The sequence below is a fragment of the Cordyceps javanica genome, chromosome 4, assembly GCF_051103115.1.
Source record: "Cordyceps javanica chromosome 4, complete sequence".
In the NCBI taxonomy this organism is placed as follows: domain Eukaryota; kingdom Fungi; phylum Ascomycota; class Sordariomycetes; order Hypocreales; family Cordycipitaceae; genus Cordyceps; species Cordyceps javanica.
Window position 1 is genome coordinate 784833 of NC_139298.1, and position 25910 is coordinate 810742.

Below are 25910 nucleotides of genomic sequence, written 5' to 3' on the forward strand. Positions count from 1 at the left end.
GCTTGCAAGTGTACAGGGATGATGGATACGGAGCGAGACTGGACATCAGCTCTGGGGCGCGTGGCTGAAGTGAGATGCACATCAGATGCGTGATGGTTGGAAGCTGCAGGTGGCAGATGACTGATGAATGTGCGGGTGCTACTGAGTACTGAGAGTCGGAGGGGACGGTGAGCCCTCCGTTTCCATGAATCCATGGTGCTCGGCCAGGAAGAACAGGGTCCATCCGTTACAGGGGACCTCGTAACGACATGTCGGCAGAGCCTGGGGGTATACTGCCCTGTAAGTTTGTTGCAGATCGGCCCGCCGCAGTACTTACCTCCTATTCGCACTTAACTAGGTGCAGATTAGCACCGAGGCAGGTATCTACATCTACTAACGTAGGCAGTTACATGACAGCAACAGCTACTAAGTAAAAAGGAGTGTGTGGTCATCTACGGGTCAGAGGAAAAAGGAAAAAAAAAGAAAGAAAAAAGAGAAGAATCCGCTACTGTCCGATACTTGGTACACTAGATCCTTTGGCCACTTGCGCCTCGAAAACGGAATTTGAATTTTCACAGTTTCGGTGCTGCCAACTGAAATGATAGGTGGTACCTTGGTACTCAGTCTCCGCACAACTTTCTAGGGTCTCCAGGTGCCTGTCTTCCCCTCTTGCTGTTGTATCCCGACGGACTCTCCGCTGGCGTACCCGTACAGGGCACCTTGAGACGCTGCGACCTGTTTGCTGGGGCGAAATTAGGTGACCCGCAGTGGAAGTACTTCGTACCTACTACCTTGGTACGTCTGGACAAGTGGCTTGCATAGATACTATTAGATAGATGCTCTGATGGAATAATGTTGTCGTTTTCCTCGGTGTCATGAAAGTTGGCATGAGAAGAAAAAATACATAATAAAACCATATGTCAGGTCATTTTCTCCAGAGAAGCCATCCAAAAGCGGCCCGGCATTGTCAACACGCTTTGCCCGTCTCCAGTTGCCAACTTACAGGTCATCTCCTCCTGGCCCTACCAAAATTTCCGCCACGGCATCAGTTACCTAGCGGGCTGGCCAATTGCCTATTTGCCTAGCCACGTTTTTTATATTGTCCACTGTATTCTTGCACGCCAGACGCTGTGCAGCGCCATCTCAAGCACGGCTCCGGCGAAGCCAAGTCCCGTTGACAGGGCTCCTCAGTGGTTCCTCAGTGGTCCTCGGTGGCCCGCAGTGGTCCCCCTCCCCGCCTATTCGTGCCCGCTGTGCCCGCTGTGCCCGCTAAAAGGAACAGTCCATGTTCAGCATTTGGCGGTTTGGTTTTGGCCCACCGCAGTCAAATAACCACTGACCGGCTCTCTCTCATCCTCGTCCCGCTCTGACCAAATCTGGCCGCTGCACGACTTTCCCTTCCCGCAACGCAGCTTTCCTCCCATTCTGCCATCTTCACCATACACCGAGACGAAAGCCTTCCCGTCGCCCTTTTCTCCAATATCCCGAGCTCCCCTCTATTCTTTTTCTCGGGCGCAACAATTGACTCTACAAAACACACCACCGATTCCCTTCCTCTCGCTCCCGTCGCCTCTTCTCACCGTTGCAGCAAACGGCCCGCCGACCCCAATCCTCCACGGCACAACGCTCATCGCCCTCGACGCCGCCCAGCTACAACTCCTTCTTGTTCTCCGAGTCCCTCCAGCATGGTTCTTGGCTTCTGAGCATAGTTTTCTTCTTCATTTTCCATACCTCGCTGCCCGCATCATGGGTAATGGCCAGGGAAAGCCCGTCGACCTAAATGGCGAAGGTATGCTTTCACTTCCGCGCTCGTGCCTTTACAAGCGCGACGCAGCACAAACCTCACCTCACCACTCTGCACGTACCCTCCGGGATCGCTGCGGCGCGTTCCTCGCCGAGGACGCTCGCGCTGTGCCCAAGAGCACATGTGCCGCCTCTCTCCCCAGTCCATTCCGCACCACCTTGGCATTTGGCTACTTGTTCTAACATCGTGACAGTGAGTCTCAACCACTTCCGCCTGCTACGAGTCGTCGGTCGCGGTGCCTTTGGCAAAGTTCGGATTGTCGAGCGCAAGGACACCGGCTTGTCGTTTGCCCTCAAGTATATTCGCAAGGATGAAGGTACGCTTCACCTATCCACCAAACCCCTGCACTAGAGTGAGTCAATGTCTCGCTGACCCTTCACTTGATAGTCGTGAAATCCGAGAGCGTCCGCAACATCGTTCGCGAGCGTCGCATGCTCGAACATGTCAACCACCCTTTCATCTGCAACTTGCGCTACAGCTTCCAAGATATTGAGTACATGTACGTGCAGCCCCGCCGCTCTGCCTGTGACTCTGCCCGATTCTGCCTGCCCGTGTCTCAACTCACACGTCCCAATAGGTATCTAATAGTCGATCTCATGAGTGGCGGCGACCTACGCTTTCACATTTCTCGAAAAACATTTACCGAGGATGCGGTTCGCTTCTGGATTGCTGAATTAGCCTGCGCCTTGCGGTATATTCACGCTAATAATATTATTCACCGGGACGTTAAGCCCGATAATGTTCTTCTCGATGCAGATGGACATGTCCATTTGACAGATTTTGTACGCCTCCAATACTTGCTCTGTTTGTGGCGCGCACTGACTGGTAGAAGAACGTTGCCTCCGACGTCGTTCCCGGACGGGTCCTGACCAGCAAGTCTGGCACCCTCGCCTATCTCGCACCCGAAGTTTACGCCGGAAAAGGCTACGATGTTCGTGCGGATTGGTGGTCTCTTGGTGTTCTCTTCTACGAGTGCATCTACAATAAGGTATGCGTGCAATGAGAGCCATATCTGATGGATCAGAGGAGTTGACCCGTGCAGCGCCCTTTTGACGGAACATCCGAATCGACCTTGAGCCAACAGATTCAACACCAACAGCCCAGGTATCCTGTTACCCAACCACCAGTCTCTCTCCCCTGCCTGTATGCCATCGGTTCGGCGCTCGATTCAAATCCAAATACTCGTCTCGGCCATACCTGGGATCATTTCACCAGCCATGAGTTCTTCCGAGACATCAACTTCGATCTGCTCGAACAAAAGCGAATCGAGCCCATCTTCATACCTTCCTCTGAGAAGACGAACTTCGATGCTACGTACGATCTCGAAGAGTTGCTACTCGAGGAAGCACCCTTGGAAGCGCGAGCGAGACGACAGAAGCCACGCGAACGGTTAAAGGATGATGCCTCGCAGCAAGAGATCCGAGAGGATGAACTCTACCGTATGATTGAAACCGATTTCCGCCCATTCGATTATACGATAGCTGCGTACAAAAAGTGAGCTTCTGCCCTCCAATCTCTCGCGCCTTTTGACGTTGGAGTGCTGACGATGACTACAGGTACACGGAGGCTGCTGAGGAGGCTGGAATTCCCCAACATCCAAGGCTCCCGCCCATCATACAATCGACTTTGGGAGATGGCCCAAGAGCTATTACTACCGATGCCGTCGTACCTGCACCTCCTGCAAGTGAGGCACGGCCTGCTAGAACATCGGGCAGTGACGAGGCGACGGCTTATCCCAAGCCGGTGCGCTCCGCCCCAGCGCCTCCGAACTATCGAAGTGAATACGTCTCGAGGCGTAACACGTCCAACGGCAACAGAATAACAAGTCCCTCCGGTGGCGTGCAGGTTACTCTTGATGGCGGCGGCAGCTGGTCTGACCTCGCTCGTCAAGATGCGACTCTGCCCATCGATGCCAACACAACAGCTGCTTCGAAGAGTGAGAGCTCTAGCAGCATGTTTGGTTTTCTCAAAAGCAAAAAGGGTCGCAATCACAGTCCTAAGCCCAAGGAGCGTGGTGTTTTGGGGAAAGAGGGTGCTCGTGTAGTCATTAGCTAGACTATCTCGAAGCTATTCTGATGCCGGAGTCTCTTGGTCTTCGTTTCCGACTTTTATTTTCCCGGCTCCTCTTTTCCCGTCTCTACCTTTTCTTTCCTTTTTTTATTTTTTTTCGGCTTCTTGGCCTGTCAGATACACTGTTTTTATACCCTGGGCCACGGATAGAGGACATACTTTTGCACGCAACCACGCCGAAGCACATGCATGGGGGTTCCCCCCCCCCCCCCCCCCCTGTTCACTCCCGCTCACCCTTGAGCACCACCACTGTCAGGACAACATTTACCCAGAGGTTGCCCTGATGCGTAACCTCACGACGTTTGTCTTGCTCAGCTTGCCTCTTGTTTATATACATGCTTTTCCACCGTTGTTGCATCTACATGACATGTAATTCAGCACAACTAGTGGGATATCCTGTTGTTTTCTCCCATTTTTTACATATGATACATAGCATTGCGATCTGATACAATTTCTCTACCTCTTTTTTGTTGTCGTTTTTTTTTGGGAGTCTCTGATGGTCGCAGCCAGAATCACGATTTGTGTTCTCTACATTCGTTTTCTTGGCTCTGACTTGTCCTTTCCGAGTCTGTTGCTTGTGACGGCTGTAAAAATTGCAGATTTTTTAGGTGAAAGAGCAAGTGAATATATAACATTGTCAACTAGCATTGTCAACTAGCATTGTCAACTAGCATCACGGGAGTTTTTTTCGGTCACAGTGATCTATGTATGATGTATGTGAGCGCGACACGCAGAGAAACATCACATCTGGTAGTTGGCCAAGTGAGTGGGCAGACAGGCCGAAGTACCTGTATCCCCAGAGAGTTGAGAGGCGCGCTTCTATGTCGCGGGATACGCAATGGCACGGTTCACGGTCAAATTATTATAGAGAGAGAGAGAAATAATACTCCAACAGTGATATTCAACAGCTGCGTGTACCAGTAGTTTCTGTCCAAAATAAGAAAAGGAAAAACACGAAAACCTCCAGTCAACACAGCAACAATGCATGAAGAGAGAAGCAAGAGAGAAAGGAAAGAAAGGAAACAGAAGAAACCTGGACATGAAAAAAGGCGCACATACAGACAGGGCAAAGGAGAGTAACAACGTAGTCCGCACGTCGCAAACGAAAACATGGAATTTGTAAATGCAAGCACATAGTAGCCAACGCCGCAACCATAAAGAGCTGAAAAAAGAAACGTCGAAAAGCACAAGAAACATCTCTCCTTTTTTGCCCTCTCTCGAAAATCCAAGCTCTAAAGAATGAGCCGACAAGGCCTGTGCCTGTCCTGTATATGACCTAGATTCTGTCCAAGTATCAAAAGCAGGCCAATATCGACTGAATAAGGCGAGCTCGCCCGTTTGTTGGGATATAAAACCACTTTGGCGTCATCTGCCGACGAGGCCAGCCTCCACATAAACGCCGTGTAAAAGAATCATTGATTTGTGATTTGCCATGTGCAAAATGACCATTTGTTGCCCAACTCCTCGTTAGAATACATCCTTCACATGTCGATAGTCTGTGTCCCGCACTCATAAATATAGTAAATGACTTCGTACAAGAGCGCCCCGAGACGCCATCTACTTCTTCGCAGGCTTGCTTCTGGCCACTTCGATGCCGAGCTTGTCGGCGACGCATTCAGACGCCACATCCTTGCCCATGTACTTTTTGAGGATGGTGTCAAAGTCGACCTCACCGACGACAGGGCCGCTGCCGGAGCACTTGGCCTTCTTGGTAAGCTCACTGCACAAGCCATCGAGATCGAAATCGCCACTTTGAGCCTTGGGGCACTCTTGCAGCTTCTCCCTGTAGAAAAGGTTAATACGTGTCGCCAGTTGACTCTGTGCCAGTAAATCAACGTACCAAATCTCGTGCGCTCTTCTATTCTTGCCAGCTACCGGCACATCGTCTTCAACGGCATTCTGCTTGGCATCAATCTCGGCAATGAGGTTATTCTTCTTGGTCAGGTTGGGGCTAGGAGCTGTGTTGAAGGGAGTAAAGAAGTCGGCGTCGAAGGCGTCATTGAAGAAATCATCAAAGGATGGGTTGGACATTATATTCTGCTGGGGCTCTCTGTATCCACTGAACAGCTGAGGATCGAACTGGCCACCGTTTTGCTGCGCCAGCCAATCAAGACTATTGGCTCCAAAGTCAACATTGGCAAAGTTGGCGAGTGCCTGTTGCGAGTGATCCGTGGACAGTTGCTCCTCGCCGATTGTGCTGAGAGCATCGACCGGCTTGAAGCCCATAGGAGACTGCGTAAAGGGTTCAGGCGATGTGCCACAGGACGAGCTGGGCCCAACGTTGGAGTTGGACGAGGCCGACGGTGAGCTTGTGGCTCCTGGAAAGCTATAGCTTGCCGAGTCAACGCTGGCACGTGAGCCGTTGCCGGCAGAACTGCTCATCGAAGGAGAGAAGATGTTTGAAAATTTGGCCAAGTCTTCCTTGAACTGGGCAGCTGACTGCTGAGGAGACTTCATATCGCTGTTGAGACTGAGGGCAGGGCTGGATACCTGGGTGCCGTTGTTGGGGCTGAGAGGCTGTGAGACGGATTTCTGGGGTTTGTTGAGGGGCGGGCCAGGAAGAGCGCCGAACTTGGGGAACTCGAACTGGAAATTGACGTCACTCATCTTGTTGACGGCAGCGCTGCCAAATGAAGTGTTTTGCGGCGACGGCTTGGGCTGGACAAGCATAGACATTTTTTGCTTATACTGCTTGAGTTCCGTATTCATGCGGTCAACCTGGGCCCGGAGCCTCGTGTTCTCATGATTAGCAGCCTCGGATGCCTTTTCCAGCTCCTCAACCTTGGTTTCGAGGTCCTTGAGGTGCTTCTCCTTCCTCTCACGGAAAGCCCTCTGCGCAGCACGATTCTGCGCCTTGCGTTTCTAGGTTGCAGGTTAGCAGGAGGTACGAGGTCCCGGTCAGGGAAGAATGAAATTTACAGAAGTAGGCTCCGAGGTCAGCGGCTTGCGACCGGGCTTCTTGGGGACCTTTTCACCACCCTCGTGTCTCTTGGCGTCATTCTCGACGGAGTCATCGTCGTCATCGGGGTAGCTTCGCTTCTCGTGAATATCATCGTCCGGTGTATCGGACTTGTCAGAGGTTGACGGCATGTCGCCAATCATGGCAGACTGGTCGTTGCCGGCAAAGGAAAAGTCAAAGCTAGAATCACCAAAGTCGTATTCATAGTGGTCGAGGAAGGGGCTCTCCTGGTAGCCTCCGGCGACGGCGGCGCCATTGCCGGGCGAATTCTTGAAGGAACTGGGAGAGAGGGAGACTGGGTTTGGCGCGGCAGAGGCAGGAGCCTGCTGCTTGTTGGTGTTGAGGGCGGCGAAGAGCAGGTTCTGCTGGTGCGGAGTTAAGAAGAAGCCCTCGTTGCCGGAGCCGCCGTTGGCGTTTGCGGACATGGTTGGGGATGGGGAGGGTCGACCCGGGGATATAGAATTAAGTACGGCGAAAGGATTATGTGATTCACGAGACTGAGGGTGAAGCCAACCGCGGGAAATTCGGTCGGCCTGGGTTCTTGGAAGAGATCGGTCAAGGAAGCGACGCCCTGGCGATGACTGGTGGTGAAGCGGGGCAGCCGGTGTGGTAAGGCGGATGGTGCACGAATTGGGGTTGCAGTTTGCCACTGAAGAAGAGAGAGGCTAGGCTTTTCGCCTTGGCGGCGCCCAACTCTGAAATCAAATACGGCAGTGGATGGCGGGTGTCAAGGGCACAACGGATGGCCGCAGTGAGGAAATGAACAATGTCAACGATTCGAAAAAGAAAATTTGAGCTTTGCAGGTGTGCGTCGTCGTCGTAGATGCGAGAGGCAAAGAAGCCAGCAGTTCTAGCGGTTTCTGGGTGAGGAATCAAATGGCTGCGACCCACTTGCACCAGTCACCGGTAGAAGGGACCTGAGCCAGCGGCAGACGAAGGCAGGGAAGGAAAAAAAGATAAGAGGATCCGGCAAGGGCCGCAAAAAGAATGCACTGTGTAGTCGAGACCAGGGCGAGTTTCGGGGCCAAGAGTGACAAGGCTCTGGTTTTTTCTTTTAATGTAGTATTATTTTATTTTTATTTTTATTTTTATTTCTGTTTTTGCATCCGTCGTCGTCGTCCCTTGGGGGCTGGGTTTGGAGAGAGGGGTTTCAATGGCCGCTGAATCAATCGGTCGGCCTCGTGGGTCGGGGGGCTCCCTGGCAGCAGCTAGCTGGGCGGCTCTCATGGAATTTGCCAGCAAAAAAACGCATTTGTAAGCGTTGCAGAGAAGGCGAACGAACAAGGCGAAGCAAGCCAGCAGCCCCAGGGCCTACTGGTAGCGTTGGCATACAACGGAGAGTGGGGCGGGACGTCTGGCCTCCCCGGAGCCAAATCCTGGAACGGGTCTGGTGCTGATGAAAGCCGCAGATGGCTGGAGAGCTTTTCGTTTTCGTCCAACCAGAGTCGCCCATGCCGGCCCATGCTACCGAACTGCAGACAGAGGTCCCGTGACCTGAACGAACAGTACCTGGTTCCACCATATGAAAATGCAGACGGAATTAGGTACCGTGCGTGCGTGCATGCGTGCATTTCCGGCCAAGCCCAATTAGGCAAGTAGCACCGTGTAGAAAACTGCTTTTTCTGCACTGTAGCGTTGACTGCCGAAGGAGGCGGGCAGGTGAGGAGGCAAGGAGGGTCTGCTTCGTTGGGGAGCAGGGGGAGGGAGGGGGCCGTCATATTGAAACAGAAATCATAGCAGCAATCTAACGGCCCGGATAATGGATTCATGGCTGCAGGCAAGCATGTGCGCAGCAGCGACGAGCCGTTTTTGTTTTTTTTTTAACTAGTGACCCCATCTCCGTCATGTTATGCGCCAGGTTGCTTTGTATGCGCCGTGGCTGGGAGTCGCCGCCGCTGCTCAGCATCCAACGGTTCCCGCATCATCCAAGACAATCGGCAGCAGGCATCCATCTCTCTCCGCCCGCACCCAGATGGTGGGCAATTTCTCAAGTATTCAACGGGCTTTTATTTTGAGTTTTTGCGACCCTTCTGTCCGAGTATATATGTACGGATTAACTACGCAGCCTCTCGTCAATCGCATCCCTGAATCGTTGCGACCCCGGCAGCCCTGTCCATCAATTCAGACACCGTCCTCATTGGCCATTGGAGCCAACGCGATTCAGTGCATGATGGGCCCTGCTTTGGTTACTGGTACATTTCCGTACCGATACGTATTCGAGTACGTATCTTGTGTACGTACCTACTCATCTACTTACTCATGGCCGCCACTCGCATCGAGCCTCTATGGCTTTCGCCAAGTCCTGGCCATCAGCCCATTCTCAACCTTATTTTATCTTTTGGTCCACTTTATTCATACCAGCATCATCTCTGCAGCATTTCTGCAGCATCTCCGCAGCCTGTATGCCTGTCTGCAGGCCTGCCCAGAGATGGTGTAATGCCAATGCAGAGACGGCCTTTTATGCGCCTTGCTGCAAGGCCCGATCTCGTCGATTGGACGTGGGAATGCATAGGAGGCTATTTCTTGATATTCCCGACCAGGGCCGGCCTGTAAGGTTACGATCCTGCGCGTGCTCCAATGCTGTCCCCCCACACACAGCTCCTGGTGTCTTGGTGATTCATTAACACTTGCGCATCTGCTCTTCAGGAGTTGGTCAAGTTGTAGGTGCGATTGCTTGGTTCTGCACCCGCTGTCTCGTCGCGCTGCATGAGTGATTGCCGTCATGCTGTCCACTTTACACCCGAGCTACCCGCCCCCTCCTCAATGCCTCTATACGTGAATGGTTCAAGTCGCGGCAAACATGAGTATTCGTACACAGCCACCAGCCAACAAGGCCAAGCAATGAGTGTCACCTTTGAAAAAGAAATGCACAGAGGAGCAGGATTCACGCAGTCATCTTGGAGGCTTTGCTCTTTTTATAATTTTTATTAGAATTATTTGGGGGATATCTCGTGGTCTCCGACGGGCCCGAAGTGGTTCGGCAGTCGCATCGACCGTGTATTTTCGCAGCCAGCTCCAACTTTACATCAGAACCATCCTCGAGTTTTCAAAACGGTATCGTCGTCTTAGTTCTTGGCGAGCTCCTTGTGAGCATCAGCCTTGGCGTTGTGGCCGCTCTCGTCGAACTTGTCGCCAACGGCGTCCTTGGCAGCGGACAGGCTGTGAATATTGTTCGTTAGCTTGGCTTTGTGCCATCTGATGATGAGAAAGATGGAAAGGGGGAGGAGGCATCACTCCCCCCCTCTCCCGAGGCAGTCACATACCGGGTGCCAACGTTGGCGTTGCTGTCCTTGGCAACCTCCTTGTTGGTCTCCTTGGAGGCACCAGAGATGGCGCCCTGGACGGTCTCAGAGACGTAGTTGGCGGCTTGCTTGGCAGTCTCCATTGTGATGTGTGTGTGTGTGTGAGGGTTGGAAAGAGAAGAAGAAGGTTTGTGTATATAGAAGGTTGTGTGTGATGAGGAGAAGAGAGAGAGGGGTTTGATGGGATTGAGGGGGGGGAAGGGGATTATATAGACTTTTCCGGCTACGTAAATTGGCTCTTCAATGTCCAACATCGTCGTGGCACGAGAAGGGGGGGCCAACGACACACATCTCACATGCTGCACCCCTCTCTCGCTCTCTCCCCCTCCCCCTCCCCCTCCTTCCGTTCCATCAGCGAGTGTGAAGCTAACGAGACAAGGACGCCATGTTGTGGCTTGCGCAAGTTCATACCAATCCACCCGTGTCTGTGGATAGGGTCTACGAAGTTCGGTGCCTGTCACTAGTGATACGAAACAGGGATGGTTGGCAACTTGGCAGGGAAAAGGGGATGTATGTCGACCAAAGAATGAGCAAAACTACGTCACTTCAAAAGCCTGCCCCGCGCGGTGTGATCCGTTGAACGTCGGAGTGTGCCCCTCCAAAGTGTGGCGGATGTATATGCGAGTGTGTGTGTCGTTGAACCATCGCGCTACTGGTAAAGTACGGATTACCATGGAGGTAAACGCCGGTCTATTGGGCCCCAGTGGCTTGTCACCCTGCGGTTGCTTCCGACCAGCCACACTCCCCTCCAATCCACAATGACGACATTGACTTTTTTTCACCTTTGCCCTTCTCAGTGGCACCAGCCACGATGCGTGATCTTCCGCCAAAATAGACATGGCCAACGCAACAGCGCATCGTCAATGCCAACCGCCATCCGGAGCAGGATGGTATTGTCATCCATCTGTCGATATCTCTTGCCCGTCTCACAATTTCAGCTAACTTGGCTTTTCGACTAGATCCATTGTCTTTTTCCTTTTTTTGCTTTTTCCTCAATCTAACCCTTCCCCTTCCCCCTCTATACATACCCTCCACTTGTTTTAGCCTCACTGCCGCTCAATTCTATTACGACTGAAATTGAGCCGTTTTGATAAAGGCAGCGGGACCCCGTAGCAAAAGGTCCCCCCCTTCCCCTCCTTGGCGGCGGTGTCATGCGGTGTCCAAGTGCTACCCGTCTCCGACTTCTCGTTCTCACAGCCAAATCGGCGATCCAGGAAATCAAGCATTGCGCCTCCGCATCATCAGTTTGGCTGGTATTATTAGCGCCACAGGGTCCCGCGGCGCCGTCCCCCCTCGAGCCCTGTCCACGCACCTCACTTCTTCCATGGAACCCTCTGGAGCTGCCAAAACCGGTTTTATGAACCGCCCTCGGCTCGCATCACGCCTGTGGCTGGTGTGCTAGTGCGACCAGAGGTACTCGCGCATCGCCTGATGGACTGTTCTCGACCCCCTTGGTTCCTTGGTTGGACTTGTTGTTACGTCCATTGGAAAGCCAGAGAAGTCCATAGTCTTCTTCCCCGATTCAGCTACCGTAAAAAACTGAAATGGATGTCGCGGGTCAGCATCTACATGGCATATTTACCAGCAGGGGCAAGTGGCTATCAAATAGCTTGTACCTGCAGAGTAGGTAGGTCGTCTTGTCCAAATGCTCCCTTGCCCACGTCACCGGTACTACTGCCAGTACTTGCCTTGCAAGACTGTATGGATATGGGCAACTTTACTGTTCAAGAATCCCGATAATGATTATGATTCACGTACTATGATCTTCAAGTCGCGCAAGGGACACAAGCCCTATCGTAAATGGCCTACCTTATGGAAATACCCATCTACTCGACACCACACTGGGCGTTGAATCGCAAAGGGAACCAGCACGAGCCGCACTAGAGAGATACCCTCCTTGGAACATGGTCCGATTTAGCACACTATTTGCTGCTTTATTTTTCATATCGCTGCAGTTTACTAGCCAAGTGCAAAGCGATTGTATCCAACTATGGGGCATCATACGATAGTCTGAGAATAGCTACCTTCCCTGATCTGGATCCAATCAGAACAGTTGACTCTGTCACAGCTGAGCATTTAGGCCTTAATTCCACTGGAAGCCAGAGTGGTTTCTTCTCCCACCCGTGTGATCCAATCTTCGCTGATCCTAATACCACAACGCAGCGCGGAAATAACACTGTTCTCGATACTACTACCACCACCACCACAAGTGGCAATCGTGCCAACATCAGTCATTATTAAAGAGTCGTCTTGACTAAATAAAAGGCGTTCTGAAACACGACCAATATCCACAGTCTGTATATACTCGCCCGTGTCGCCGCGCCAGATTCGTACTGTCTTGTCGCGCGAGGCTGAGGCCACGAGCGTCGAGTTGTGCGAGAAGGCCTTGGACAGAACCAAGTCGCCGTGGCCTTCTGGCCTCTGCACACACTCACCTGCCATCATATATGCGTGCCAGATTCGCACGATGCGGTCCTCCAAGGTTAATGCCGCAAAGGTCGAGTCATGCGAGAAGGCCACAGATGTAACAAAGTCTTTATAGCCTTCTAAAGTTCACAAACAGTTACCCCATCAGTCTGCTATCTATGGCGTGAAGCAAATCGTGAGGGTTAAACTTAGCAGGCCGCGTGGTGCGAGGTAGTAATACTGCCTTCCTAAACTCGGCCAAATTAGAACCATCTTTCACGCCACATTTTGCTGCTTACAATGTGCTGTAGAATACATCGGTCAATGTTCTCTGGTGCGACCCAAATTATCAGCCGGCGGGCAGTGCCATTTCATCATCGGGTTGTTCACACTGTTGTCGTCTACATTGTCTCGAGGGTTGCAACTTGGCAAGATGTGTCATTGGGAAGAGGTATGTCTATTATATTGGAGATATTTGATCCATTCTCCATAGAGAAGGCATTTGAACACAAAAATGAATCTAGGGGGATTGACACCATGCCGCCAACGCCAATAGTAAACTGCCGCCCTGGAGCCAGCAGAAGAAATAACTAATCGTACAAGTAAATCAGGATAGTAAGTAGCAGGTTTTTTAAACATCCGTCCCCCAGGTCCAGCCCTCTGACTGGTGGATTTCTTTCAAGAATTCAATACACCTCACCCAGTAACGCTCTTTCAGCTCTTTCTTAATTATTGAATCCGGCACTGTGATCTGGTCTTAGTCATTAGAAGAAGAAAAAACCCAGATTACTTACACTCGAGCCAGCCATGAAACCCTTCTGGCGCAAACATGGTCTCGACGCGAGGCTTGCCAACCCAGCCAGCGCGTTCGTCCTCTTCATTGATACGCTTTGCAAAATTTGTCTGCTCTTCGAGGAGAATATCAATCTCTGGAATCACCATCAGTATGCGGTTTGGCAGTGTCTCTCCACTCGCAAGAATGGGGCTGAGTCGAGGATCGTCAATGTGCTTGGTCCTGGCCGGGGCGGCGTATGAATCAAACAGTGGCTGAAGGAACGAAGTCGGGTCACTCTTTGGCATCTTTTCAGGTACCGGCTTCTGCCACGGCGAGAGTCTCAGCTCATAAACGCCGTATGCTGTGATGATGCCCTTGTAGGCTGTAGGAGATGCTCCGTGACAGTCTGGTTGTTGAGTCGATGCCACGGCCATGTTCCCTCCGGCAGACGAGCCAGAGATTGTCAAAAGAGTCGGATCTGCTCCCCATCGGACTTCTGCATTGTCCTTGATCCATTGCACCGTGGCGTCGACGTCGTCGATGGCTACGGGAAACACGTGCTCGGGAGCAAAACGATGCGTGATACTGAGCACGATGGCGCCCGTTTCATTCGCCCACATCTCGCACATACGCGCATCTTGCTCGGCTAAGCCGCCAATAAAGGCGCCACCGTGTATGTCGATGTGTAAGGGACGCAGCTTGCGGCCAGTTCCCTTGCCCTTGCCTTTGAACACTAGTGCACGAACAGATCGTTGAGGGAAAACGGGCAGGTACTCGGTAACGAATGGGCGCCGAAACAGGTACGGCGCCGCCGGGATTGTATACGTTAAAAAGACAAACTGCTGCAACACCAACATGCGCCATCTCATGCTCCAAGAGATGGTGGTGTTGAAGAGCCCGACCATAAGTGGCCGGAAAAAGATTCGGAGCCCATTCAAGAAGCTGTGCGTCATGTTGAAGCAATGAATCTGCCGCTTGCAATGAAATGAGAAGAAGGAAGCCAAAGAACCACCTACGAAATGAGGCTTTTGATTGAGATGACTCCCAACATGTAGCGGACTAAGATGCGAGGCATCTGCTGCTGCGGCTGAACCCAAGACCGATGACAGACTAGGCCGCATAGAGACTCCCACTCCGGGCCGCCAGCAAATGCTTCATAATTCTTTCGAGGTGACAGCCCTTTATCAGTCTCCCCCACTACTCAATACTCGTACTTTTATACCCGTTGATCTTCTCGTGGCAAGCACAAGCTAAGCTGGATTCTTGACTGAAACTGTGATGTGGCTTGCTGAACTTGCCCGCCTCCGCTTCTCTTCAGAACTCTATGTGTGTGCCGCCTTGTCTGATGGAATTGAATCTAGTATCGCGCCGCTTCCCGGGCACTAATACTTTGTTGTGAGGGTCAAAAGTCAAAAGCATCGTTTCCCAATTTTGAGAGTTCCACGTACCCGTATGCGGAAGAGATTCAGACACTACCTACTGAGTAGTAGTTACTGCAGCATCACGTGCCAGACCGCCTGTGGCCAGTGGACCTGTCGCTATTCAGTGCTCGATCGTGCCGTGAAACCCCACCATGAGGTAACTATCAGTAGGTACCTAGTACTAAACTACTAACCTTACTAGCTTGGTTGGCTACTACTGTAGCACAATCACTACCTCGACACTTCTGGGTCACTGAATCATCCGTCTCCAAACGCATCTCTGGGGGAACTCGAGTCGGCAACCGAATCTTCAAGTATGGATCTGGCGTACGATCATATTCAAGAGGAGGCTTTCCGCCGGGATACGCCAAAACCAGGCGAGCAACGCCCGGAGCAACCTTCCGCCTCCTCTCTTAACGATGAGATCCAGGATGCCTACAAGGCATTCTCTGCCAGTCCCTGGGGCGCCAAGATTGGCGGCTTCTTTGGCAACATGGTGAAGCAGGTACGCCGTACTCTGCAAAGCGCAGCGCGTCTGCCACAGAATGGCATGGCTGACTGACTGACTGACTGACTCAGGGAGAATCTGTCTACAACCAGGCTTCCAAGGAGTTGGCCGAAGTTGGCGAGGATGCCAGCAAGGGCTTCGCTGACCTGCGCGAAACAATTATTAGCAGAACTCGAGGCATGTCCATAAACGCCACCGGCGATCAAGCAGCCAGATCGGTCGCGGGCGACGAGGCCACCCCGACCGTGGACGGCTCTAGCACCGACGCCGAGACGTACCTATCGCGACTACGAACCGAGGCTGCCAAACGACTAAAGGACCTTCAGCGCGCGGAAGATGCTGCCGACGAGGCGCTTCTTCGATTCGGCGGCAATGTCCGCGACTTCCTGCGCGATGCCATCCAAGTCGCCCCCCCTGCTGATGGCGCTGACGACAGCGCAGTGCTCTTTGAGAGCAAGGACGCCTCTGGCAAGAGAGTCATCCATACTTCCCGCTTTGATGCTCAGCTTCATGTCATCCACACCTCCACGGACAGCTTCGCCAAGGACCCCGCGGGTGAAGAATACAACAAGTTCACGTCAGAGTTTGATGTTGAGAAGAAGACGGCCGATATTGCTTCGGATTTGGAGAAATACCCCGAGTTGCGTACTACCATGGAGAAGCTGGTGCCAGATCAAATCTCCTATGCCGATTTCTGGAAGCGCTACTACTTTCTGCGCCGGGGCATCGAGGATGCCGAGTCTCGCCGCAAGGAGCTCCTCAAAGGTACAGTGGTTCTTACGATTTCATTGTCAAGTGCTTTGATTATTCTGGTTGCTAACTTGGTTGTTTCTGTAGCTGCCGCCGCCGAGGACGAGGTTGGCTGGGACGACGATGAGTCCGAAGATGAAGCTGCTGCGCCAAAGAAACCCGCCTCTGTCGAGTCGTCCACCACCATCAACCCCAAGAAGGAGGGTCTGCTCAAGCCCAACGAGATGCGAAAGTCCAACGATGAAAGGTCGCAGGCTGATAGCGAAGCGAGCTACGATGTGGTGGGTGGCGCTTCCGGCCTGCCCAGCCAAGCTGCCAGCAGCCCCAAGGAGTCGAGGAAGGACGACGATAGCGACGACGATTGGGAGTAATGGCGTCTTGTGTCTTGACCTGAGCCGTCGAGCATTATCCGTGTGGGCAATCCTCTTTGTTTCTTTTTCTGGCTGCTATTTGTTTCGTGTGCTGGAATACCGAGTTGCAGGCGTTTTGGGTGCCTTTCTTAATCTGGAAAATGTTTCCATTTTTCTCTTTGTTTTAGTCGATAAACGTAATCCTGTATCTATGCATTGGGTATCAATACCTGGAGCAATTTCCATGTCTCCAGCGACCAATCCAAACTTTTTTTCGAGATGCCCTTTGAAGCAGTAAAAAGACCATGGCCTGATCGCCCGTCCCCATCCTTTTTTTTTTTTCTTTTTTTGGTTTTCCGCGGACTACCTCTACCGCTTCTTCTTCGTCACCATGGTGAAGCCGTCTTCGTCCACCTGCGGCTCCTGCTTCTCCTTGGGTGCCGCCGCGGGCGCGGGCGCGTCGCCCATGTCCACGTCGCTGCCCCCGTCCTCGTCCTCGTCCTCGCTGTCGTCGGGCTCGTCGTCGGTGTCCTGGTTCGGGTCCTCGGCCTTTTGGAACAGCGACCCGACCTTGCTCCCCTTGAGCCTGGCGAACCGCTCCGCCAGGGCGTTGGTCTCGTCAAACTGGCCGGCAGCGCACTGCGTGCGCGCGCGGACAATCTGCTGCGCCACCTCGAGGGCCGAGTCGTCGTCGACGTTGACCTCGAACTCGTCAACCATGACCTGCAGCAGCACCGTCTCGACGTCTTCCGTGTCGGCCTCGTCCGCGCCACCAGCAGCAGCAGCAGCAGTCGTCTTGTTGTTGTTGTTGTTGTTGTTGTTGCTGCTGTTGTTGTTGCCGTTGGATGTGCTGTCGGGGACCGCGTCTGTGAATTCGGGAAACAGCTCGACAATGGCGCCGGCGAACCAGTCGCGCTTCTCGGCCGACTCGGGGCCGCCCCAGCCGTTGGCGACGGAGAGCGTCAGCGCGGGCCAGAGGTGCAGAGCATAGGCGACGGCCTGTTCAAAGTTGTGTTGTCGTGTAGCTGAATACCCGAGAAACAGAGGCAGACAAGAAACGACGAATATTAGCAAAACTGGACATGTGGCGGAGGGCGTGAGAACGGGACCAGGGTTGTGCTGTAGGGGCGACGGCTACATACAGGCCGGAGGGAGCTGTGAAGAAGAAGCCATGATTGCGACTGTCAGCAGTGAGTATTTCCAGGTGGTATAGTTTTGGTATAAACGGTGAATCGAATACTACATTCGATAGCTTGACTGTCACTTTTCGTGCAATTTTTTTTTTTTTTCGCTCCAAATTTGGCGGGGTGGTGGAGGGGCTGATAATTATTTGGTGGGGTAATTTGGTGGCACCAAGTTCCAACTATAAGTGGTAAGCCCTCTGCTTCCTGCAAGTGTCGCCTGGCAATTTGTCCTGGTTATTTGATGTTGTGAATCCAAAGTGCTCTCTTTCCCATTCATTTCAGGTCCAGAGCTCATCTTCAGCTAATAGTTACACCGAAGACGGTCAGTTTGGAACACAGATATTGCTATAGAAAAGTCACTTTTGAGCCTCACTTGGCATTCCGACAGCATCTGCCATGAGCACCGTGGTGTAGAAAAATTCCCAATTCATCGCCTAGTAGGAACTGGCTTCCTGAGTGACCATTCTTGGACAAAAATTTGCTTCTTGATCCATTTCCAGGTCATAACGCTGACTACTTAACACGGAATAGGTTCATCAAAACAGTCCTCCCAACCAGTCATGCCTGATCCCCATATGACTCGCAACTTTTCCAGACACCGAAAAATGTTGTTATCGTTCAAAGGGTAGTGCCATATTGAATAAAGACAATGGTCGATGAATTCCTGGTCTGCCGTCAGGCCGCCGGCCACGCCAACGCCTGCCACAATGAGCGGCCACTGGAGCGCAGGTATGTACTTCATGGCAGGCCAAAGCTGCCGGAGAAGCTTCACCAACTCCTGTGCCTCTCTCACGCGCAATTCATCAGGCGTGTGTGCGCCGGCGGTGGATATGCTTGGGTAAGAAGCCACATGGAACCCTGAGATGGCTTTCGGCTGCAACAGCGTCAGGATAGCGTAAAGGCGGACCGCCGCAAGGAACACATGACCAAGCGATAGAGTGATGGCTTCATTGGCAAAGCTCCTCCCCTTTGCCCACGAATGCAGATCAAAACTCTTGATCGTGTCAAAGACTTCAAGGACTCTGGTGTTGAAATCTTCTTTTGCAGTTGCCTTGGTAGCGACCTGAAACCGCAATCGATTGATTTGAACGATTCCCATGAGCAAGATTACTGGACACGGTGTGTCACCGCTAATCTCTTGGTCGCAAAGTACACTCCACAGTTCCTCGTCGGAATAACTGAAATAGCCGAGAACTTGGCGATTCGCAGGGCTTGTCGTGTTGAAAAATATAGCGCGACTATGGGTGGCAACTGGTCAGCTTTCGATAGCCTGTCGCACCAAGTCAGGCGAGGTTCGGAGTAGACGCACCATAGAATGAGGCGAAATCTGGCTGTGCCGCGTGGTAGAGTTTGAAGCGCTTTTATACCACCAATATGCTGGACATAGGCTAAAGAGCCGTTCAGATGGGCTTGCCACATTGTACCGCCAGCATTGCAGTCGAGACATAAAAGTGCATATAAGCTAAAAATAGCTATGCTTTTGTCCATTTTCTCGTCGGATTGCATAAGCTTGTTGACGACGGCCAGGTGCTTCTGTAGGTAGCGGTAGTACTGAGTCCACAACCCAGAAAAAGCCAATTCTTCCAACCTTATCAGTCTACTACGGCTTTTGGCTGCATTCGCCATCCGATTGGCGAGAACAAGGCAGGTGAAGGAGGCTGGGATCACTTGTCCGGAGTTGAATGGAGGCTCGCGCACCGTTTCTAGCTCATTCGAACGCATGGGTTTAATCACTGTCAGGTCTGCATCAGGTAAAGATAGTCAGCTTTTGCGTACGTGAGCACGACATCCGACTTACAATACCGAATTGACTGCATGTAGTCCCAATCTGGTGGTTCAGTCTCGCGCAGCGGCGCAACGCTGGCAGGGCGCAGCTCTCTTTGTCTCAACGCAGCTGTCCCATCGATAGGTGACTGCCAGCGAAGCTGATATTCACAAGTGCGCCCTCCGATGCAGCACCTTTTGCAGACTGGCCGGCCCTCGTCACACTTGACACGACGTGCCCTGTGGTGGTAGTTCGCGGCATGGTTAGTGGGCGAGAAGGGTAACTCGGAGCCAGAAATTAAACCAACCGACAAGTATTACATCCTGTTCTAACCCTAGGAGTCCATCGTTTCTGTCGCATCGCAGTCGGCGGAACTACATTTTGGGCAGTTTGAGGTACCATGGTTCCGAGGGAGCGGGCAACCGGCGATCTGGGGACCCCACGAACGAATAGCGAGATGTTAGCGTAGGAGCGATGCGCACGCCTTGCAGGTTAATGTGACTGCCGCTCTGCAGAATGGCCGCCCCTTCATTGTGAAAGTCGAGCGATAGGGCGAATAGCTTCTAGCGTTGGTATGTTTGAGCCAAGAAGAACACGCAAGTCTCTCCTTTCCGATCCGTAACAAAGCTCCAAGTTAGGCAAGGCGGTGTAGTCCCGTGATGGTAGCTTTGACTTGCTATTTTGGATAGTCTAATGCAACCCGGTGCACCCGCCAAAGTGCAGAACTGGCGGTTTCCATCGATATAATTTGCCATTACTGCAACACTAGAACTGGTCTGCGCACCCGTGCAGTATATTGAGCAGCTGCAGATTCACGGGCTTTGGGAAAGTACCATCATGGTTTGATTCGTGATGCTTTGGCTTTGCCAGGGAGAGGCACTTATGGTTCGTGGGGTTACGCCGACCATTGCGCAACATGTTTGAGAAGATTGCAAAACTTGCACTCTAAATCACAAAATTGAAACATTCAGAGTCCAGAGTCTAAGCTGCTTTTTCTGATCTCTCCCTATGCTAGCAAAATTATTTGCCCAGACAACATTCGACTCTAATTCCTTCGCCTGGTATGCCCCTACCCTACAGCGTGCGACGAAGTGTAACAACCAGGTGCTTACCCTACATAGGAGGCACACAACCCCAGTGGAGCTTGATGAGATTAGTGAATAGTTTGAGATTAATTGTCTTGACATAGCGTGGTTCCTGGTGGGGTGGGCGTTAGAGGACAAATAAATGTTTTCCAGTCGTCCTTTTCTACGTTGCTGCGAAATACCCTTCGTTCGACATGGCAAGGTCTGCCGCCCGTGGCACGTTCCTACAGCTTCTAGGGGTACTTACGGCCCTTCTAGCCGCTGTGTTGCTGTACCCCTATGTGGAGGAGCGATGTGTATATGCTTGGGAAGAGCGACAGCTACGGCTTTTCAGGGAAGGGCTGGCGCGCGAGAGAGAAGATCATCTTCACGTAGACTTTGTTGTTGGATTTTACGTCGGTCCTTCGTATAGGTAGCTTAGCAACCGGCTCCCAAGAAACAGGAAGAAATATCAAGCTGACAAACTTGGAACTTAGCGCTTCTGCTGCCATCTTCCGCAACGGATCTACGCTCAACCTTGCCAAAGTCGACGGTGATGCTGACTATCGCGCCGCTATGAAACGACGTCTGGACAGGTCCGAGGCATCGTTGGCTTATATTTACGGAGACCGCACCTCAGATGGAGGCGGGCACTTTGGCTCGTCGACACCACAAGAGTTTGAAAAATGCTTTATACCGATTCTACGGACGTTGAAGGAGCGCTCGGAGGCTATCTTGCATCGACCTATCGAACATGTCCATTTCGCAACCCCATGGATCGCGGAATGGATGCAGCCTTTTCACGACAAACATGACACCTTTGTACTGGCACGACGCAGACTGGGGCTAAAAGAGCCTTTTGTCTACAACACACTTGATAAGCGACAAATGCCCATGCACCTCAACGAAGCCAACGCAGTATTGGCAGCCGCCGGGCGTAACTTTTGCGCAGAATGTTTCTGCGTTCCGCGGCCGATGGGGGAGTATAGTGGCACAAAGTCAGACCTATTCTACATACAGTGAGCTTCAACATCCCGTCTATACAGACTAACCGGCCTAATGAGTGCTGACTGTGAAAACGCTTCTTCGCACGCAACATAGCTTAAGCAAGACTTTGTTATTTATATCCCGCCAACTCGGCGCTTGCGTCTTTGATGTATACGACGTGCATATGGCACTGGACAAGAGCCTCGGTCTGGAACAGTTGCACGCGCAAGATCCTGATCAGTATTGGGTAGCGGTAAAAAAACGTGTGCTAGCTTTTGTTTCACAACGCTATCAAATAGGCACACTTAGAACTACAACGATACTCATCGCAAGCGATACAGCAACCAACTCCGACTTATACAATGTGGCACAGTCTGTCCGAAAAGAGCTGCTGGAACTGCGCAATAGTACAACTTTTGAGTTGGACAATGAGAATCATGATATAGACCGCATTGGACCCGTGGAGATCCTCATTGCTGACGACGGTGTATATGATGCCGCCAAGGGAGCCGCGTTGGTGATGAGGACCGATTTCTGGGACTACTGTGAGCAGCCGGAATTGGACGTGAGACGCCAAACATGCTATAATCATTTCGAAAAAACTGGCGTGATCTGGAACAACTTGTATGGACCTTACTTACATGAGAATGAGGAAGAGCAGGACAAGATGGATGCCGAAGCACGGAAGAGCAATGGCGTTTCGTATCTTCTATATGAGTTCGACAAGATCTAAAATTGATCAAGTGCCCCTTGAGGCTCATGGTTCATGTTCCGGACTATAATTGAATAAAACCCGATTGCAGAGACTGATTTATATGAGTATCTGTTGATATAGCCTACAAGGACTCTAATTCAATTCAGATAAAAGCTCAAGGACAGCTTCTCAACGGAAATTCTGTAACAGGTGACTGTCCTGCAGACCTTAGTACAAGAAACAGCCAACTAATACGCAAATTGGAAACATAATTTACTGTTTTCTGATGTTCGAACGCTACTTTTCTGAGTTAGGTATAGCTGAAGCACTAATTGCTGGCTGGCATTACAATAGAGGTGGCTTCCTGCAGGATGGTTAAAGTGACAGGCACTGCCCATTCAAAGTCGTCCAGCCATCTCACTTTTAATCGCTGACGCACTCTAATAAACTCGGTGCAGTATGGTTTCTTTTAGATGTTAAGCCCTTTCCTTCGTTGCAGATAGAATACGTTATCTATAGCAACCCTAGGCAGCTGATCCCTGCCTGAGATAGTCTGCTTGGAACGCATGAGAACCCTGAAAGTTAAACAGCGAGAATTCGATCCTAGCTGAGGAATGCACGGAGAGGCCGCAGCAAGGGAACTATGATGATCTGGGTATCACAGATGCACTTATTAGGCGCGCGCAGGCACGAACCGAGCTACGCGCTGAAGTCTGTGACAAAGACGTGAAAATATACGCCCAAGAAATCCAGTACCAGACCTTGACGAGTTCATCATTTGCTTCTTTATTTGAATTGCTACACAAGTACTCCGTACGAATAGTCAGACTATCTCACGCTCATGTGCCACCCAGATGGGAGGCGGGCAAAAGTGGAAATGACATCATAGCGCATTGTTCGATCGCTCCAGTGGCAGGACAGCCACCAACAGCCCCGATTGCCCCCCAGAAAGCGCTGTAGATTCAAGCGCCCTGAGCCCAAGGGGCGCTAGCCAGACCGAAAGCCTTGTTCCGATTGCATCATGGTTCGCCCACGTCTTCCTCTTCTTCGCTAATTTACGGATTGACAGACAGGCGAAAATGACAAAACTCAGCACAGCCTCTGTCTCGTTCGCAGTGACGCCTACCGTCGTGGCGACATTATTTTCGCATGTGAGTTGTCTTTGCATCACGTTGGTCAGGAGAAGTATGACGCCAAGAGGCCTTGTTTGCTGCGCCCCGATTTGCTGCAGCCTGGCGGAGAGGGGGTTCCATGTTGCTCCAACACCTGTCGTAACGATTTTGTGGAAATGGCATTTTATGCTGACTATCGATATGTCGATGATAGTATCTCAAAAGGGAACCTCTCAGGGAGAAGCCGACCGCTCACCTCTCCTACGATGAGGGGCTTCGGCTGGTCCGAACCTTTCTTCAGCATGCGGCCCGCCATACCGTCGAGGATCTGCAGGCATTTACTGGCCAGTGGGTGCCTTCGCCGCAATGGGTGAAGCTGGAAAACATCAAAATACCGGAAGAGCATCTGTCCCGGTCTGCGGAGCTGATCAACGAGGAGCTGGGTGAGGAAGGCCGAGCTCTGGTCGGCGGCAGTCTATGGTGGCAATGGCGCAGACCAAAGAAACCCCTCGAGGCCGAGTGGATTGAGATGCGCGCTCATACAAACGAGAGGAAGAAAACTGGCGATCCCGGCCAGCGCGTCATCCTGTACTTCCACGGCGGTGGCTACTACTTTGGCAGTGTAGATGAGCATCGCTACCAGATGCAGCGCCATGCGCGCAAGCTGAAAGCCAGAGTGCTCGCGCCGAGGTATCGACTTGCGCCGCAGTTTCCGTTCCCATGTGGCCTGCAAGACTGTCTAGCAGCGTATTTGCACTTACTGTCATCCCAGGAGCCCAGCACTATCATCTTGGCTGGTGATTCCGCCGGCGGTGGCATGGCCATGGCAGTCTTGCTGATTTTGCGCAACCAGGGCTTGCCACTTCCAGCTGGTGCTATCTTGATTAGCCCTTGGGTAGATTTGACACACTCGTTCAAGAGCATTGCCGGCGACGCCCCGATGGATTACATTCCCGCAAATGGATTTCACCATAGACCCTCCAAAGCATGGCCACCTCCGAATGACGACGACATCACCGAGATCAAGCGAGACGCACAGCAACTAAAGCGCGTACGGACAGGAATGAGTGAGGCGGAGGATTCAAAAACCGAAACCACACCCGAATTCCAGCACAAACCTGATGAACGGCAGTACATCACTCTTGACATTGACGGAAAGCCAGTGATTGTCAAAGATCAAATCCAGGTCCGTTTCAGTAACTCAATCCATGCTCAATATTGATACCGAGACTGATATTGTCTTAGCTTTATACCACCAACGCACTTCTCACCCATCCCCTCGTCAGTCCTGTGTTGCAAGCCACCCTTGGCGGACTTCCACCCTTGCTTGTCATGGTCGGTGGTGGGGAGATCTTGCGCGACGAGCAAATCTACCTGGCTCACAAGGCTGCCAACCCACAGAGATACGCACCGCCGGCAGAGAGACTGTCAGCCAGAGAAAAGGAGCAGCTCGCCAGATTCAAGCCGACAGATGTGCAACTGCAGGTTTGGGATGATCTGTGCCACGTCGCACCTACACTGAGCTTCACCAAACCTGCAAAGTTCATGTATAGGTCTATTGCACAATTCGGCGCCTGGCTCCTAGCGAGAGCTCAACACCGTGGAATTGATATTATAGACGATGATCAGATCTCTGTCATCTCTTCCTCAGGCTCTGATACTCAGATGGCCAACACTACCGGCAAAGAGGCTGAAAGTCGCAAGCAAGAAGAGGCTGCACCTGGGCAAGTTGGCAAAGCTGGAGACCCCCTTCCACCATTCAAGAACCACATGATTCGACAACGAGTTACCCGCCATGGTGTGACACTCCCACTCGCGCCGGAAAAGGAACTCGATGCATGCACCATGGAACCGACCGAGGTTGGAGTATTCAAAGCAACCACGGCAAAAAAATGGCTTGCTACTCGTCGCGAATACGACAATCGCTATGCCAGTGCCAAGGCAAAAGTTCATAAGCAATTAGTGAGCGACCTTGCCACTGGTTTCCAGGACTTTGGGCCGGGAGAACTTCCACCACCTGCAGCCCTGGCAGGCAGACGCAAACTCGAGTCCCATATGGTAGAAACCAAGAAGAAGAGAAGCTTTGGCCTATCTCTCTGGTCACTGTGGGGATCTAAACATGATGAGGAAACCATGGAACGAGAGCAACAAGCAGACCAGCAGCCAGGGACTGAAGTTGTTCAAGAGGATGCTGGAGGCCGCATTTCTCATAGGGAGCAAAACGGCGAACCGCAGGCTCAAGCGCAGGATTACAAAGATGTGACAAGTCGCAGTCGGTCTCGCCGCAGAACAGTTGTTGATGAGCACCAGACAGAAGACGGCGACATCGATGAAGATGCGCCAGTTGTTCAGTTGCTGCATCAGCGACAAGAGCAGGAAGCATCCCGCCCCGGCCTGCTGAGCCCAGACTATGTACCAGAGACTGGTGTTGCTGGAAAGCGCCCCTTTATCAAGGGCTTGGCTTTGCCTTTCAGCCTGAATAAGGAAGCCGACACTGCTAGCATGCTGACTCTTACGTCACACGCCAGCCCTAGCCAGGAAGCGAACAAGCAGCTGGCCGTTCCGCCGTACGGCCCCGGCGAAAGTGATGGGGACGCTCAGAAGCAGGAGCGTACTCTCAAGTCGCCAGCACTGTCGGTAGGGAATGGTGCCGCAGTATAATCTTTGAATCGGGAAAATCATAGCCGTAAACCTGGCAATAGTAATCTTAGAAACTCATTTCAGTCTGCGCATTCTCACACAATACACCAGGAGTTGACTGATTTTCCTTTTTCAAGACT

General features: G+C 52.0%; 7 protein-coding genes across 7 annotated transcripts; 3 read left to right on the forward strand and 4 right to left on the reverse strand.

Moving 5' to 3' along the window:
- Positions 1–1725: 1725 nt before the first annotated feature.
- On the forward strand, positions 1726–3838 carry V2A60_006140 (kinase-like domain-containing protein; the record flags this gene model as incomplete). Its single annotated transcript, XM_083257437.1, has 7 exons — positions 1726–1906; positions 1977–2099; positions 2171–2282; positions 2361–2565; positions 2613–2771; positions 2826–3277; positions 3340–3838. 7 exons carry the CDS (start codon positions 1726–1728, stop codon positions 3836–3838), a joined length of 1731 nt encoding a protein of 576 aa, XP_083113563.1.
- A 1572-nt stretch (positions 3839–5410) lies between these two features.
- Positions 5411–7237, reverse strand: V2A60_006141 (bZIP transcription factor; the record flags this gene model as incomplete). Its single annotated transcript, XM_083257438.1, has 3 exons — positions 5411–5636; positions 5694–6715; positions 6773–7237. 3 exons carry the CDS (start codon positions 7235–7237, stop codon positions 5411–5413), a joined length of 1713 nt encoding a protein of 570 aa, XP_083113564.1.
- Positions 7238–9877: 2640 nt separating this feature from the next.
- On the reverse strand, positions 9878–10197 carry V2A60_006142 (glucose-repressible protein Grg1; the record flags this gene model as incomplete). The annotated part of the gene is made up of 2 exons (XM_083257439.1): positions 9878–9971; positions 10076–10197. 2 exons carry the CDS (start codon positions 10195–10197, stop codon positions 9878–9880), a joined length of 216 nt encoding a protein of 71 aa, XP_083113565.1.
- A 3109-nt stretch (positions 10198–13306) lies between these two features.
- Positions 13307–14248, reverse strand: V2A60_006143 (alpha/beta hydrolase; the record flags this gene model as incomplete). Its single annotated transcript, XM_083257440.1, has 1 exon — positions 13307–14248. The coding sequence occupies one exon, from the start codon at positions 14246–14248 to the stop codon at positions 13307–13309; it is 942 nt and encodes a 313-aa protein (XP_083113566.1).
- Positions 14249–15032: 784 nt separating this feature from the next.
- V2A60_006144 (BSD domain-containing protein) lies at positions 15033–16345 on the forward strand (the record flags this gene model as incomplete). Its single annotated transcript, XM_083257441.1, has 3 exons — positions 15033–15221; positions 15296–15989; positions 16062–16345. The coding sequence occupies 3 exons, from the start codon at positions 15033–15035 to the stop codon at positions 16343–16345; spliced, it is 1167 nt and encodes a 388-aa protein (XP_083113567.1).
- A 348-nt stretch (positions 16346–16693) lies between these two features.
- V2A60_006145 (Pre-rRNA-processing protein TSR2-domain-containing protein) lies at positions 16694–17497 on the reverse strand (the record flags this gene model as incomplete). Its single annotated transcript, XM_083257442.1, has 2 exons — positions 16694–17349; positions 17467–17497. 2 exons carry the CDS (start codon positions 17495–17497, stop codon positions 16694–16696), a joined length of 687 nt encoding a protein of 228 aa, XP_083113568.1.
- Positions 17498–18157: 660 nt separating this feature from the next.
- V2A60_006146 (alpha/beta hydrolase) lies at positions 18158–25791 on the forward strand (the record flags this gene model as incomplete). Its single annotated transcript, XM_083257443.1, has 6 exons — positions 18158–18237; positions 20835–21356; positions 21439–21564; positions 21634–21889; positions 23345–24316; positions 24376–25791. The coding sequence occupies 6 exons, from the start codon at positions 18158–18160 to the stop codon at positions 25789–25791; spliced, it is 3372 nt and encodes a 1123-aa protein (XP_083113569.1).
- Positions 25792–25910: the final 119 nt, after the last annotated feature.